The sequence below is a fragment of the Macaca nemestrina genome, chromosome 19 (genome assembly GCF_043159975.1).
Source record: "Macaca nemestrina isolate mMacNem1 chromosome 19, mMacNem.hap1, whole genome shotgun sequence".
In the NCBI taxonomy this organism is placed as follows: Eukaryota; Metazoa; Chordata; class Mammalia; order Primates; family Cercopithecidae; genus Macaca; species Macaca nemestrina.
The window spans coordinates 5205997-5222014 of record NC_092143.1 but is presented as its reverse complement, the minus strand read 5'-3'; the positions used below and the strand labels follow the sequence as shown (position 1 = coordinate 5222014).

The following is a 16018-nucleotide window of genomic DNA, read 5'->3' as shown; positions in this document are numbered from 1 at the left end:
AAACTCCATTTTGCCCTCTGCAAAATGAGGGGGAAGAATTAGAATTGCAGGATTCCTTTCCGCTCCACTGTCGTTTCTTCTGGTGAGTCTGCTGCTTTCACATGGCTGGTTCTTAACAAATGTCCAAGGAATGATGGGGATGGGAGGTGGGGGAAGAAGAGGTTGGTTTTTTGGAGGAGAGGGTAGTAAATTTACTGTAGCCCCGTCACAAGCCAATAAATACGGTCCTTAGAAACATGTCTGGGCCTTGATTATCTCTCTCTGGAGGGGAGGAGAGATTTCCCGATTCCTATCATGTGCTGTGCATATTTACAGCATTATTTACAAACTCTTCACCACGGAGAATTTCCGTCTCAATTCTTGTGTCTGAGCCTAGTGGGTCTCGCAGGGTCTCCCTGCCTCCTCCGAGGGCCAGACGTTTCCACGCCTTCACTCTGGCTCCCAGCTCTGCCTCTTTGGTCCGTCTTCCTGCGTTGTTATGCCCCAGCAGTGTAAAATATTTATTTTATTTGGTTACCTAACGATATTAGAAATGCAGTGTGCATTATTTATACTCGGCCCTTGGAGATGGCCTTTGGGGCCTGGCACTGCTCGGCAGCAATAAGTGTGCATGCAACTCTCTGTGCTGTGCTTATTTTGTTTACTAGAGAATTTAGCACAGGTGGAGGGGCAGGGAGACTTCACCTTCCTCCTGGAAAGAGTTTCCGTCAGGTTGTAAAGACGTAAATTTAAGTGTGCAGCAGGGCCGCGGGGAGCCAGCGTTTCCACTCGACTTGGGATGCCTGCACTCAGTCCCTGACGCCCGGGAGCAGCGTCCAGGGTGGCATCAGCAACCCCAAAGGCCAACCCTGCCGGTGGAGCCTGCCCGTTGTCAACCAGAGGGTGCCTGCAGTTTGGTTCCTATCCGGGCTATGGTGGGTGGAGGCCAGGAAGCCACTATCCCCGACCCCAGCCAGCTCCTCCCATGGGCCTCCCTCACTTCTCCATCGGTTTGATCTAGAAAAAAAGGCTGTGCACACATTGCTGCAATATTGCCTTTTTCTCTCCCCACCCAATATTGAAGCCTCTTGGCCGATGGACTCTTTGGTTTATGTTCAGGGAGAGAGAGAGGAAGTCAGAGGCTGTCTCTGAATTATGTGCCTGGACTTACCGATACGCTCCTGGATGGAAACACTCCTGATTTATTCTCTGCAGCTGGAGCCTGACCTTTTACTCTTGTTCTTCTCCCCTGGGGCTCTTGAAGCAGCAAACATCTTTCCATCCTGACCTGTGTGCAAGGAGACAGGCCCCTGATCCTAGGCGTTCCGGAAACTTCCATTTTTGCTTGTGATATTGGAGAATCCCGTTGTCCCAAAGCCTTCCAACTTTTAGGGGCTCTGGGAAGCCTTCCTTTTCCATATTTCAACCTGGAGAATGTTGCAGAACAAGGCTCCAACGCATGGCAGTGTTTCTAGAAATAGAAACCCGGGGGCAGCTCTGCAGATGGCAGCGTGACCAGTTCCACTAGAGAAGTGGACGTGTGCACAGTGGGTTTACGGCCCCCAGAGGTGTGCTCTGCCTTCCCTCCACTCTGCGCTTTATCACTGTCCGGCTCCCTGAGGCATTGGATGGGGTCTGCAGTTTCCTAAGGCGGCATCTTCCTCCTGGACAGTCCCACGAATGCACGTAACTCCACACTGGGGCCCAGGAAGGCCACGGAAGGAGGAAGAGCCAAGCCAGGGGAGGAGGGAGAGGCAGGCTGGAGAGCGCCCCTGGGCCCATCACTGGTAAAGGCGCAGGCAAGAGGAAGAGCCCCACAGATCACACAGGAGCCGCACCTGGCACCGTTTCTGTGGCGATGGTTGCTTTTTTGTAAAGAGTAAGATGGATTTTCTGCACTTCTAGGGGCTTCACCAGTGAGCCAGTGGATGCTGGCTGGTCGCTCGTGGGTGCTGGCCACCCACCTCGTCGTGCCTGGGCCAAATTTCCTAAAGCAAATGGCTTAGGAATGAGACCATTCAATAAAAAGAAGAAAGATTCTGGGTGAAAAATGGATTATTAATTCAAGCTGCACCCTCTGTCCCAATAATAAATGACCCAGCATTAGGGAAAACAGCCTGCTAAATTAAAACGAATATGGGAAGGTGCTGGGTCCCCGGTCCGGCGTGGGATGCCGCCCCCCGCCTCGCCCCCAGCCGGCTGCTCCCTGGTTGACAGTTTCTGCAAGCCCAAACTGACAGCTCTTCAAAACCTGCCCAAGAAACCCGGCATTAATTAAGTCATTGCTGGACTGTAATTTCCTTGAGAAGTAAAAAATTCTCACACAAGAAAAGGTTACAGAGACCTTTTCTGTGTCAAAATTACCATGCGGCATGAATATTAATGCTCTTAATGAAGACAACCTTTTTTTCATCAAGAAGGTTCTGGAGCAGGTGCCAAACCTGAAGTCTCACTCCGTGGGTTTTACAGTCTCAGGAAATTGGCAGAGTGCGATTTTTCCACGAAAGCCAACACAGCCACGCCCCTCCGGGTCTTCCCCAACCCCACTGGCCACCTTTTTCCTAAGGTGTTGAGGACAGGCGACTTGCTTGGAATCGAAAGTGTGATTCAGCCTGTCGGTGGTGGTGCCGGGGCAGAGAGGTAGTGGGGATGGCCAGTAGCCTGGCTCATGTCCCCGGATTGCACAGGCCATTCTACAAGGCGGGCAGTATCTGCGTCCCTGATTGTCCTCAGGACACGTTTGGACGCTGCTCCAAGGGAAACAAAGACCAGAGTGGACATAATGGCCTCTTCCAAACCTCCCCACCTCTCTGGCCTCACCACCCTTGTTGCAGGGACATACCCCAGCTAAAGGACACTGGTGGCCTTGCTGGCCCCAGGGGTCCCCCGAGGGTGTGACCTGCTCCAGCCCTTGCAGGCCCCTGGAAGAGCTGGTAAAGGTGCAGCTGGGCACCTGCTGGGAGAGGCCTTGATGGGGCGGGGTCTGTGGGTCTGGGTCGGACCCCAGCAGCTCTTCCTGTTTTTCCTATTCCAGGGGCAGCATCCAGGGATTTCTCAATGTCACTGCACTTTGATTTTTTTCTCCTGGAAAACTAAGATGCTCTCCTCCCCTTGCTCAACCCGTTTAGATCTAGGGGGATGTGAAGAGGGGTAATTTGGAGCTTGTCGGTGGAGCATTTCAGTATTTCTACTAAGAGAGACTCACAGTGTATTATCAATAATAATTTTTATTAATTAATTATTTTATTATTAATAATTATTAATTTATCGTTATATTATTATATTAATATTAATTATTAATATTGTTGATAAATTATTATTATTATTATTAATAATTCAAGGAAATGTTTGACTCCATCTTTTTTGGTCCTTGGTTATCATTGCCCCATTTTTTTGTGCCTTCATTTTATGAAGATACTGAAAGCGTAAACAAACGCGCTGGTCCCACACCTAAGGGCTGTTTCAGTGCCGATGAGAGGTTTGGTGATTCCCCAAGGGCGATGAAATCACAGGTGCCCAGATGAGAAGAGATGATTTATTAAAGCAAACTTTGGAACTAACCATTTACTTAGAAGTTTATTGTGCATCGCACATGCACAGTGTGACTGTTGCAGCCTTCAGGGGGAATCACGTGAGCCTCCGAGCAGCCCCGGGAAGCACCTGCAGACATGGAGCAGGTGCCCTCGGTAACACAGGTGGAAGCAAGGACCCACGCGCCACTCCCTGCCCCCCAAAGCCATGGGATAGATCATCTCTGTAATTGCATCTCCCTTCATTTTTTACCTATTAGTCATTTGTGACGTAATAAAGGCTGTGGCTAAGCAGTAATAATAAATCTGGCCGCTTCTGTTGAGCCATCTAATACCCTGTGTATATTTAAAAGGTAAGCGTGATATATAGTTATGAGTGCTGATGTAATAGCTATTAGATTTATAATACAGCCAAGAGGCATTATTTTATTATAAAGAGCAATAGTTTACAATCTTATTATTGTTTATTACTGACGTCAGTACAGGTCCATAACAAAATCAGGTTGCAACGAGAAATAAAATTCATAAATGTCATCAGTTTTGCCAGGAATGGCGCCTCTTTGAACCCATGGCAATTTTGGAGGCAGGTTCACCGTCACCCTCGTGCGAAGTTCACGGCTCACCTGCTGAAGCGGCACCTTTGCACTTTGATTTTGTTGTTGGGAAAACCGAGCACAGCATGTCCCCAAATCCTGAGAAAATTTTGCAATAGAAAACTTACAAGGAACCAGATGAGAATGAGTGTGGGTGCCTACCACGGGCAGACAGAGGCCCTGACCTGCAGCTCTCCTCCTGGGAAATGACTCCAGGGGAGGAAGTGGGCATTGGAAGGGGCGTGGGATCAGCACTGCGCTGTCTTCCTTGATTCTAGGTGGCTGAGCCAGGCGAGAATGCCAGAAGTGAATCCTGTCTCTCTCACAAGTCTACAGGCTGGTTTTCCACCAAACTTTCCCAGAGATGTTCATTTCTTCTGGGAAAAAGGAAACCTAGAATTGTGACCTTCCAAGTCAGGGTATGTCAGAAAAATTAAACCACACTGCCTGGCACACATCTGTGAGCCCATCCACTGGTTTTTATGACTCAGGGGCTCTGCTGTTTAATGTCACCAGCACAGGCCGGTGCAATTCCAGCCTTATTAGGGAAAGGGTCTGGACTGCTGAGTCGAACACTATAAGGGGCTGGACCTACCCGGTTGAGGGCCATGCCCGGGGTGGATGGAGGGCGGGAAGGTAGGACCTGGAATGTTGGTGTGTTAGTTCAGGGTGAGCCACTCTTGAAAAACAATCATTTTATTTACAGCAAAGGAACATGTATAGTTCCTTTCTCAAGATTTCTCATTGTTTCTGAAGCCTGCTAGAAAATAGTAAAAAAAAAAAAAAAAAAAAAAATTATATGCATCAAAATATATGCTTGAAATCCACAAAGTCCTTCCATGGGGCTCTGAGTAGAGCCATCCTGAGAGCTGAGCTTCCAGCTGTTCCCCTGCCTTGTCTGTTTGGGATTGCTTGGGATCTTTTAATGCCAACCCAATGAATCCCAGGAGCATGAAGATGAGACACGGAGTTGTTTGGTGGAAGCCACATGTCCTCAGCAAGTTTCTTCTCTGCACCCTGCATCCCTTGCAGCAAGAGAAGTTCCTCTGTCATGGGAGGCTCGTGCGGTTCTCATCCTTCACTCCTCATGATGGTGAGCACCCCGGGGCCAGGTGTGCGTCTGACCTTCTCACCTGGACAATGGTGAGCTGCCTGAGGCCAGGTGTGCCTCTGACCTTCTCGCCTGGATGACGGTGAGCTCCCTGAGGCCAGGTGTGTCTCTGACCTTCACACTTCAATGATAGCTCCCTGAGGCCAGGTGTGTCTCTGACCTTCTCGCCTGGACGACGGTGAGCTCCCTGAGGCCAGGTGTGCCTCTGACTTTTGCGTTCCTCTGCAGTGCTTGCTTTGCACATGGCAAGGGCTCAGTGAATGAAATGTGTGCATCTATTTTCATGGCAGGCTGTCTGAAGTGCCCATCTTCTTGGGGGCAGGCAGGATGATGGCAACCTTTGTGTTCTCAGGCTGCAGTTGCTCCAGCCAATCTGTGGACCACCCCATTTCCACCAAATCAATGAAAACACTGTCCTGATCATTGAATCCAGCAGGCAGCGTTTCTGCATTTTGGTGCCCATTTAAATTCAGTGACCACACACACACGTGGGCTGGTCACATACTGCAAAACGTCTTCAGTGCTTTCCACCCCTTAGCAACCGCTACACAGTCCATAGCAATCACTACACAGTCCATAGCAATCACTACGGCCTTGATTTCCCTTTGGGAAAGCCAGAAGAATTATATTGCAGCCTATGGAGCCTGGTTTCTATCCTCGTGACCAAATTTCCACTTGGAAATAAATAGATGACAGTGACCAAACGCAGCCCCTCAAAGAGCAGGTCCGCCATAAATTTTTGTTGAATTAAAGTAAAATGAATTAGTCAGTTCCATTTGTACAAAAATAACAAGTGAGTGCCTTAAAAATAGCCAAGTGATCAGCTCGGGGGTGGGCGTCATTGAGGGTGTGGTCAAGAGGGGCCACGTCACTGGGCTCAGGGCAGGGACTGGACACAGCCATTGGGACTTCTTGCTTAAGAGCCAGTGCCAGCTCCTCGGGGAGCCCCTTTGCGTCCTCTTCTTCAGTGTTTCCTCACTCTCCCCACAGCCAAAGTGGCTGTGCCTGGTACCCAGTGAGGCTTTTGCTCACCAAGCCCTTGGGTGGATGTGGAGTGGCCCGGAGAATGTGCTCACACAATCCCACACAGGGAAATAACATTCTGAGCATGTTGACTGGTGCTATCCAAGATTTAATAATCATGAACTCCACCCAAACTATGCATGCTATAAAATGGCATTTTTAATATCACGGACCTGGTGACATTTACACACCACTTGAACTTTACTTCAGTGGTTTATATATTACCATCCACGATCCTTTAGAAGTGTGGCTTCAAAGTAGTTTATTCTCTGCCTTAGAATTATTTCTGGACTTTGATACAATCGCATTTTGAAGGCCTCCAATAGTTTTAAGCTCCTCATAATAGTTACCATGGAATATTCTATTTCAAGGTGACGGTAAAGCATGTAGTAATTTTCAAAACCATAAACCACAGAGCAGTTGTTTCCATACATCCACTAGAGGTAATAAAATAAAGGCTTCCCACTTCCATGACTCTTTAGAATCAGATTTAGAGAATCACTCTGATGACACAGCAAAGCGGGGCTTCCTTCCAGCCTCACCCCAGACTCTGACTAAGGGGAGTGATGTGGTTTGGCTCCACCCAAATCTTATCTCGAGTTGTGGTCCTTAGTGTCGGAAGAGGGGTGTCCCCACCCAAATCTCATCTCGAGTTGTGGTCCTTAGTGTCAGAAGAGGGGTCTGGGGGGTGACTGGATGATGGGGTGGACTTCCCCTTGCTGTTCTTGTGATAGTGAGTTCTCACGAGATCAGATTGTTTAAAAGTGTGTGGCACTTCCCCCTTTGCTCTCTCTCTCAGTGCCATGTGAAGACATGCCTGCTTCCCCTTCACCTTTCTGCTATGATTGTAAGTTTCCTGAGGCCTCCCAAGCCACGCCTCCTGTACAGCCTGCCGAACTGTGAGTCAATTAAACCTCTTCTCTTTATAAGTTACCCAGTCTCAGGTAGTTCTTTATAGCAGTGTGAGAACTGACTAATACAGTAGAGCTTGCATTTTCCACAAAGGCCCAAGGTTGGTGGCCAGAATTGACAGGTATCCCCGGTTGCTGCTGGGGCCCCGTTGCACAGCACAGCCTCCCAACCATGTCCTTCATTCGTGGGGCTTGGACGCAGCAGAACATCCTCATCTTACCAAGCCCGTTTCTTCCCTGAGGGTAGACTCTGTGTGGCAAAAACAGTGTCCCTGCGGTGACCCTGCCCAGACCACACACCATCATCTATCTTGCCTCTATAGCAAGCAGTCGGGATAATAAATACAGTCCGAACGGGGCCACTCCCCAGCTAGACCGAGAGCCCTGGAGGACAGGTTTGGGCTGTGTGTGTCACACCCAGGCATTAACACAGTGCCTGGCTCCCATGCTTGTTCTGTGTTATTCATTGTAATTGCACATCTTCCATGGCAAAATATGAGGCTGCTGCATGTTCCTGCGTGTGAGATGGAAACAGTGATCCCTCAAATTGCTCGTGCATGAAGCCTGCTGTTTGCTTGGAGCCCACAGGCTGAAGGTCTGCAGATGATGACGCTGAATTTTGCCTCTTCCATGCCTACTTGCAGTCAGTGGTCAGAAAAAAAGAGAAAAAAAGCCCGTTGGTTTTTCTGAGGGTGGTGCACAGGCTGCCCTGCATCTGCATCTGCCACCCGTGGGGCACGCTTCCCGAGAGGGGTCCAAGACTGCTCCTCAGGCGGCCTGCTAAGTGCTACCCACTTCAGGACAGTTCCTGAGCCCAGAATTAAGTCTAGGTCTTCTGGACATGAGCCCCGGGGACGCTGTGAAACACCCCCACCCTCTGAATAACATCCTCTTCTGCACATTGCTCATTGCTCCGCCCACAGCCTGTAGCTCCAGCTGCCCTCCTATTGCAGGTCTGGCTCCGGCGGGGTGGGCGGGGGGCAGGTCTCATCTTTTTCACTGTTGGCTTTAAGGAGTACGTGCATCTACATACTTTATGGCTACACACACAAACTCACGCTTATTGCTACAACTCCACTCCCTATCCTGGAAGAAAAGGGAGGGAAGGTTGGACTGCTGAGGGAAGTGACAAGGGGCAGGGTGTGTCCCTGGCGTGCCCATCCTTGTCACTCAAGGCTGGTAGCCATGGAGGGTCCTGAGTGCACTTGCAGGGGCTGCCTGGGGGGTGCTGGGCATCCTGTGCAACCAGGCTGGTGGGGATGGAGACCCTGGACCCATGCTGCTCCCTCACTCCACCCTCCCACCCCATCTATCAAAAACGCATATTCAAACTCAGATCCACCTTGGTGACAGCATTTCAAATGGTTTGAACTGGGGTCAATGGGCTCCTCTTTCAGGTAGGCATCTGGTGTCCACCTAGGGAGCCAGTTACTCGTGCCTCGGGTGAAGGGAAACTGGGCAGGGAAATTCGCAGGGAGTGTCTTCCAGCCACAGAGGCAGAAGCCAAGGCAGTGGCAGGCACTGCAGCTCCCAGGATTACGGCTCCCAGGATTACGGCTCCCAGGATTATAGCTCCCAGGATCACGGCTCCCAGGATCACGGCTCCCAGGATCACGGCTCCCAGGATTACGGCTCCCAGGATTACGGCTCCCAGGATCACGTGTGTGGAATGGGCCAGCAAGTGAGACGGGCCTGCAAAATGGCACGGCTGGAATCTGCAGGTGGAGACGACTCCAGACTGGGTGCATGGTGCCTCCGTTACCTTCAACAGTCCACGGGGACGTGCCAGCGTCCCTGCTTCCTGCCCTGGGGCTTCAGATGGCTGTTGGGTCACTCAAGCAGAAACTAGAAACCTCTGTGCGACTCAACCAAACATGGTCTAAATACAACGTTGGTAAAAACATTCAATTTCTCTGAACATTAAGGCCGTTTCTCATAACGAAATCAGAGCCCTACGTACATGATCATTGATGTCATATTGCAAAGTACAATCCATTAAACGTGGTGCATGTTGGCATTTAGGGCTCAAAGGGGAAGTAGTGTGAAAAGAGAACTGCCGGCCGGGCGCGGTGGCTCAAGCCTGTAATCCCAGCACTTTGGGAGGCCGAGGCGGGCGGATCACAAGGTCAGGAGATCGAGACCATCCTGGCTAACACGGTGAAACCACGTCTCTACTAAAAAATACAAAAAACTAGCTGGGCGAGATGGCAGGCGCCTGTAGTCCCAGCTACTCGGGAGGCTGAGCCAGGAGAATGGCGTGAACCCGGGAGGTGGAGCTTGCAGTGAGCTGAGATCGCGCCACCGCACTCCAGCCTGGGGGACAGAGCAAGACTCCGTCTCAAAAAAAAAAAAAAAAAAAAAAAGAAAAAAGAAAAGAGAACTGCCCTAAGAAATGAAACTCTTGCTCCAGTCCTGGCTCTGAAATGCTCCCTGAGACCCTCAGCTAGTCGTTTCACTCGGGGTGATCAATTCCAAGATGAGGAGGATAATTTCTAGACTCCCCCAACAATGCAGCCTCAGAGTGTGACGGTAACCCTGAAAGCTGTAAAACTCGAATCTGAGATTCAGGATATGGACATGGAACAATGGACCAGAATGCCCATTATTCTACGGAATTCTAAGAAATGCCCAGAATCCTGAAAAAAGACATCTTCGACTTGGGAAGAATGATGAGCTTATCAATCAGTGATTTGGGGACAACTAGATATCCATTTGGAAAGTATAAAATAAAATTTCTTTCTTATCCTTCACACAAAAATAAATCTAAATATCAAAAAAATACTAAAAAGTAAGGGGAATTACATTTAATATTAGAGACAAGGCCTTTCTTAGCATAGCACCAAATTGAGTCAGTGAGAAAAAGTTTAAATCCCTACTAGCAAAGAACGCCAAGAAAACAGTTACAACATAAATGCAAACTCAAAAAATACTTGCAGCATATTACAAAGAGTTAATATTCATACTATGTAAGGAGCTTCTATAAATCAGTAAGAAGAATGCAAAGAGCTCAGTGGAAAAATGAACTGCCAATGAACAGGTAAAAATATGAGTAATCTCATTAAGGCTGTAATAAACATTAATGTTTTACACACACACACACACAAACACACACACATTGCTTTGCAGGTAGGCAGAGATGAAAAGGGTGATAATATCCATTGTTTGCAAGGATACAGAAAATGGTTACGTTTGTTGGCTGTTGGTGGGATATTGTTGCAACTTCATTTGGAAAGTAAGTGAGCTATATCTGCCCAAGAGTATGCACGCCCTCTTGTTTGTTAAAGCCAAAAAAAAAAAAAAAAAAAATTAAGTTACGCATGTCTGTAAATACTACATTTGTAATTTTAAAAGTAGAATAAATATTTTAAGTTTGCTGGGTGAAAAATAGGATTTTCTCTTTTTGTTTCGATAGCCATTTAGTTATTCATTTTAGGAAAACCCAATATATGAAAAACCCAAATTTAAAGCTACAATTAAATAGAGGTCATTTATTTCATATACAATGTGACACACAGTGCAGCCCTTAAATAACACCCTGAGATGTCCTGAGATCACCTGGTTTTGAGTCACTGCCAACCTTTAATGCTAAAATATTAAGTTACTGCCCACGAAAATAAATCCAATGTGAAGATAAAGCTTTGTTTAAACTTTTATGCAAGTCAAAACTCAATTTGTACATGATTATCAAAAGCATGTGACTATACATTTCTCATCCCTCTTAAGCACATTGCAAGATCTACTGGCTTGGTCTCCATCATCAAATATACCATGGGATGTAAAAAAGTGTGCCTGGGGAACAGGCGTGGTGGCTCACGCCGGTAATCCCAGCACTTTGTGAGGCCGAGGCGGGCAGATCACTGGGTCAGGAGATGGAGACCATCCTGGCTAACACGGTGAAACCCCGTCTCTACTGAAAATACAAAAAAATTAGCTGGGCATGGTGGCGGGTGCCTATCGTCCCAGCTATTTGAGAGGCTGAGGCAGGAGAATGGTGTCAACCCGGGAGGCAGGGAGCCGAGATCTCGCTACTGCACTCCAGCCCGGGCAACAGAGTGAGACTCCGTCTCAAAAAAAAAAAACAAAAACAAAAAAAAAAATTGCCTCGGTTTGGAGATTTTTCCAAACAACTCTCTTCATGTCTTAAGGGAAGGGTTTAGGGCAGCATGCTTTCCTTCTTTAGACAGCCATCCATCTATTCGTCTGTCCACCAATTAGGATTTATTGACGGCCTGTGGTAGTAAGGTTGGTGTTTGGTACTGAGGGAGAGAGTAGTTAGGAGGACAGGTTTTGTCCTCAAAGGAGGCTGCAGTCCCCTAAGGAGATGTTATCTGTATACCTGACAGCACATGCATGTTTCTGGCAGCACACATGCCGCAGTGCTTTAGAACACGGCTCAAGATTTTCTTGAAAAGGCCAGAGAGTAGACATTTTAGACTTTTCAGGCCAGAGGGTCTCTGTCACAGCTACTCAACATTGCCATTGAAAGGAGCTGGGCACATTCCTCAGCCCCGGGCTCAAAACTCCCTGAGCCTAGCACAAACACATCCCATCCTCCCATCCCACCACCATATATCTCTCAAACTCCCTGAGCCCAGTACAAACACCACCTGGAAAGTCTCCGATAAGGAGACAGCCGTTCAAGGTTACTGAAAGCGCAGGAGCCAAAAGAATTTCTTTGTTCCCCTGCAACTTTCGGGCTATAAAAAGCAAACACTCGCATTGTTCGGGGCCCTCTTGTATACTGTGTAAAGGAGGGACCAGGTTCGAACTTGTAGTAAAGATCCTTGCCGCTTGGCTTTGACTCTGAACTCTGATGGTCTTCTTTGGGGAACAAACAGTCTGGGCATAACACCATCGTACCACGAAAGCAGCCATAGAAAGTGCATAAGCACATGGATGCAGCTGTGTACCAATAAAACTTTATTTACAGAAACAAGTGATGGGCCACATTGCCCAATGGGTTGTAGTTGGTCATGCTTTAGAAGGTTAGAGACAGGAGTCAGCTGGAGCTGCGGCCATGTGGAAAGGCATTATGAGGAAGACAATAGCTGCTGCGCTGAGTCTCAAAGATGAGATGATTAGGGAAAGTCAGGATATGTCGAAAACCCAGTGTGGAGAGAGAAAACGGAGCACTGACAAAGGCAGGTGCAACCTAGGGTTCGGGGCAGTAAACAGCTCAGTTAGAAGGGACGAACCATGGCAAGGTGGCGTGGGCAGCCCTGTGTGGGGGTGGCCTGGCTACCCAGACTGACCAGATTTTCTTTATTCATCAAGCTAGTGGGTTGGAAACCTTTTTTATTTTTATTTATTTATTTATTTTTGGAGACAGAGTTTCGCTCTTGTTGCCCAGGCTGGAGTGCAGTGGCGCAATCTCAGCTCACTGCAACCTCTGCCTCCTGGGTTCAAGCGATTCTCCTGCCTCAGCCTCTCGAGTAGCTGGGATTATAGGCATGTGCCACCACGTCCAGCTAATTTTGTATTTTTTAGTAGAGACGGGGTTTTGTCATGTTGGTCAGGCTAGTCTTGAACTCCTGACCTCAAGTGATCCACCCACCTCGGTCTCCCAAAGTGCTGGGATTACAGGCGTGAGCCACCGTGCTCAGTCTGGAAACATTTTTTTAAGGAGGGAAAATTATTTTCAAAATAACTCTTATGATGAGACCTGGTATAAAAACGAAGAAATACAGAGCTTCTCTGAATAGGGTGGAGTATCTGGCAGTGGGGGCTCTGAGCTGTGACTCCTTGACTGTCACCTCCCCTAGAGGCACTTCTAGGGCCTGCTGGGGCAGGAGACCACAGTCATAAAATCCTCCTGTAAACATTGAGGATCCCTAGACATTGTTGAGCCAGCAGAGGGGCGTGGTCAGAGAGCGGGTGGAGCAGTTGGGTCTGAATCCTGGAGGGAAGTGACGCTGCTTAAACGTCCGTAAAGCAGTCCTTCTGAGGCCAAGACACGGAGGCAGGAATGGTAAGCAGAGGAGAGCCGGGGCGCTGCTCACACACGTCTGGAGGGACCGCAGCTTTCAGGGCTGGGACAGAGATCTTTTGTGGATGGGAGAAAACATCACAGTCATCTCTTAATCAATAGAAGCGGCATTTGTGACAGGAAGAGAAAAGATCAACTTGACACCAGACTCAAATGACTGGACACTTTCAAAGTAGCAGAACCTGAAAACAACCCCCCAAGTACCAAAAGAGCCCCTTTTGGTACTTGGAGAGCCCCTACATGTTAGTTCTGAGAAGTTATTTATTTTATAATCCCAGATGACTCATATCGCACAAAGCTGCGGGATCACCGAGAAATCCTGCCTCTGCCCTTTCTTAACTGTGCAAACCTGGGTAAGGAGCGGCCACTCGGAGGCTCGGTTTTCTCATCTAGAAAACGCACACTGCAGGATGGGAATGATGACCAAACGGGCGAGGCTTGGGAAGCCCCGAATTCAGCTCCCGGCTCACAGCAGGCGCGGGATCCTTGCGGTGGCTGTCATTAACCAAGCCCACCTTGTGCATCTGGGCATTTCAGTCATATTTGCTGCTGAGGGAAAATGCACACCATTCCTTTCCTGTACTTATATGTATTCTGTTACAGGACTGGCCACGCCAGCCAAATTTGACTTCCTTGATAGATTGTTTTTGGGAGCCTACTGACACCTTGCTGAACTGCAGGAGGCTTTTGGTTCAAGTTCATGGAATATTTTCATCCACAATCTGAAAGATCTCTGGCAAATTTTGGCTTCCTCTTCCACCAGTGGCAGACATTACTCACTGATCACAGAGTTCCTCCTTGCTGTGTCAGGATGTGCTCTCACAGTCCTTCTTAACACATTGCTCCAGGTAACTTTTATCCATCTATCAGAGGCGACCCTTAACTTGCCATTGATTTGCCATTCTTGGGCTACAAAGTAGAAGTGGGGGTGGGGACATTCCTGAACCTGCCTGATTTCACGCAGGCTTCACCCCATTGCTGTTCTAAGCACTGCTGCTCACCAGGATTTCCTTGCACTGCCTGCACGGGTGCTGCTTAGCATCTGAGAGCTGATGGGTAAGGAGCAGAGGGGCGTGTAGTCAGTCAGTGGATTACAGTTTATTTCCTTTCCTTCCTTCTTTCCTTTCTTTCTTTCCTTTTTCCTTTCCTTCCTTTCTCTCTTTCTCTCTCTCTCTTTCTTTCTTTCTCTCTTTCTCTCTTTCTCTCTTTCTTTCTTTTTCTTTGTTCTCACTCTGTCACCCAGGCTGCAGTGTGGTGGCATAATCTCAGCTCACTGCAACCTCCGCCTTCTGGGTTCAAGCGATTGTCCTGTCTCAGCCTCCCAAGTAGCTGGGATTACAGGTGCCTGCCACCCTGCCTGGCTAATCTTTATATTTTTAGTAGAGATGGGCTTTCACCACATTGGCCAGGCTGGTCTCAAACTCCTGGCCTCAATAATCTGCGTGCCTCGGCCTCCCAAAGTGCTGGGACTACAGGTGTGAGCACAGCACCCTGCCGGATTATAGTTTCTAAGATCATTGGCAAAAGGTTACATCAGGCTGGTGCCTCAGTGAACCCGAGAACACAGCAACGTTTCTGCTCAGCATCTCTCCTTGGTGATCTTTCTTGCCTCTCCCTGTCACTGCCCTCTTCATTTATGGGTATTAATTTCCTCATCTACAAATGGAAGAAATCATCTAGATCAGTGATTTTCAAACGTCTCTTTATAGCCACAGCCTTCTTCATTCAAGTCACATGTGGCTTGGTGTATTAGTGTCCTAGGACTGACAGGACGAAGAGCCACAAACAGAATGTGTTAAACAGCAGACAGGCACTCTCTCACAGCTCTGGAGGACAAGGTGTCGGCAGGGCTGGTTCCTTCCGAGGGCAGGAGGGAGAAGCTGCTCCAGGCCTCTCTCCCAGCTGCTGGGGGTTGCCGGCAGCCGGGCCTTCTTTGGTTGCCGGCAGCCGGGCCTTCCTTGGCTCGTGGAAGCATCATCATGGCCTCTGCCTTCATCTTTGCCTGCATGTCCCTGTGCGCCTGTCTGTCGAATTTCCCATTTATAATGAGGACGCAGTCCTATTGGATTAAGAACCACCCTGGTGACCTCATCTTCATGAATTATGTCTGCAATGACCCTATTTCCAAATAAGCTCACATTCTGAAGTAGTGGGGGTTAGGACTTCAAAATATGAATTAGGGGGTGGGCACAAATAACATTTCAACACACAACATTTAGGAAGTTTGCTTTGAAATGTAGATTTTTAAAAGCTGCTTCCATTGTAGTCATGTAGAAGGCTGAGAACCTGGCCCCGAGGCCTTGCTCTCAGCTCCAGCTGAAGATCTGCAAGCATTTCTTTGGAGCATAGTTTAGAATTCACCATACTTGTATAGTAAAGAATTAAGCTGACCCAAAATGTCTAGCTCTGTCCTTGCCTCCTAGGAGATGATGTCCAGGAGAAGTGTCTTGGTGAACTTGGGAGCCTGTAGTGGGGGCTCTGGGCCCCGCAGCATCTGTTCTACCTGCGGAGGGGCTGGAGTCTACAAGTCACAGGCAGCACAGGCGGCCACACCCACGTGATTGAGTCCCATTGAAAACCCCGGGTACTGAGGCTTGGGGGAGCTTCCGTGTGGGTTGTCACGCCCACATCCAGCGGAGTCCTGCTGTCCCCAACCCCGCGAAACAACGGGAAGCTCGTGCCTCGTCTCTCGGTACCCTGTCCAACGCCTCTCTTCCCTGGGCTGATTGTAGGCTGAAGTGCTGTGGCTCTAATGGCTTCCTGTGAGTTCCACGAGCCTTTCTAGCAATGATCAGACCTGAGGGAGGGCCTGGAAAGCCCGAATCTCTGTAGATGATGTCAGAAGTCAGGGCAGTATTTTGGAGATGGCTTCCTAACCTCATAAG

At 48.7% G+C, this 16018-nt stretch overlaps 1 protein-coding gene across 1 annotated transcript in view; it reads left to right on the top strand.

Annotated features, from left to right (window-relative positions):
* The window catches only part of LOC105489328 (zinc finger protein 407), a 508962-nt gene extending 504559 nt beyond the window's left edge, over positions 1–4403 (top strand). The window contains exon 9 of the mRNA XM_071085176.1: positions 4381–4403. Coding sequence (XP_070941277.1) covers positions 4381–4388 — 8 coding nt within the window. The 3' untranslated portion in view covers positions 4389–4403. The remainder of the gene's footprint in view (positions 1–4380) is intronic.
* The last annotated feature ends 11615 nt before the right edge of the window (positions 4404–16018 follow it).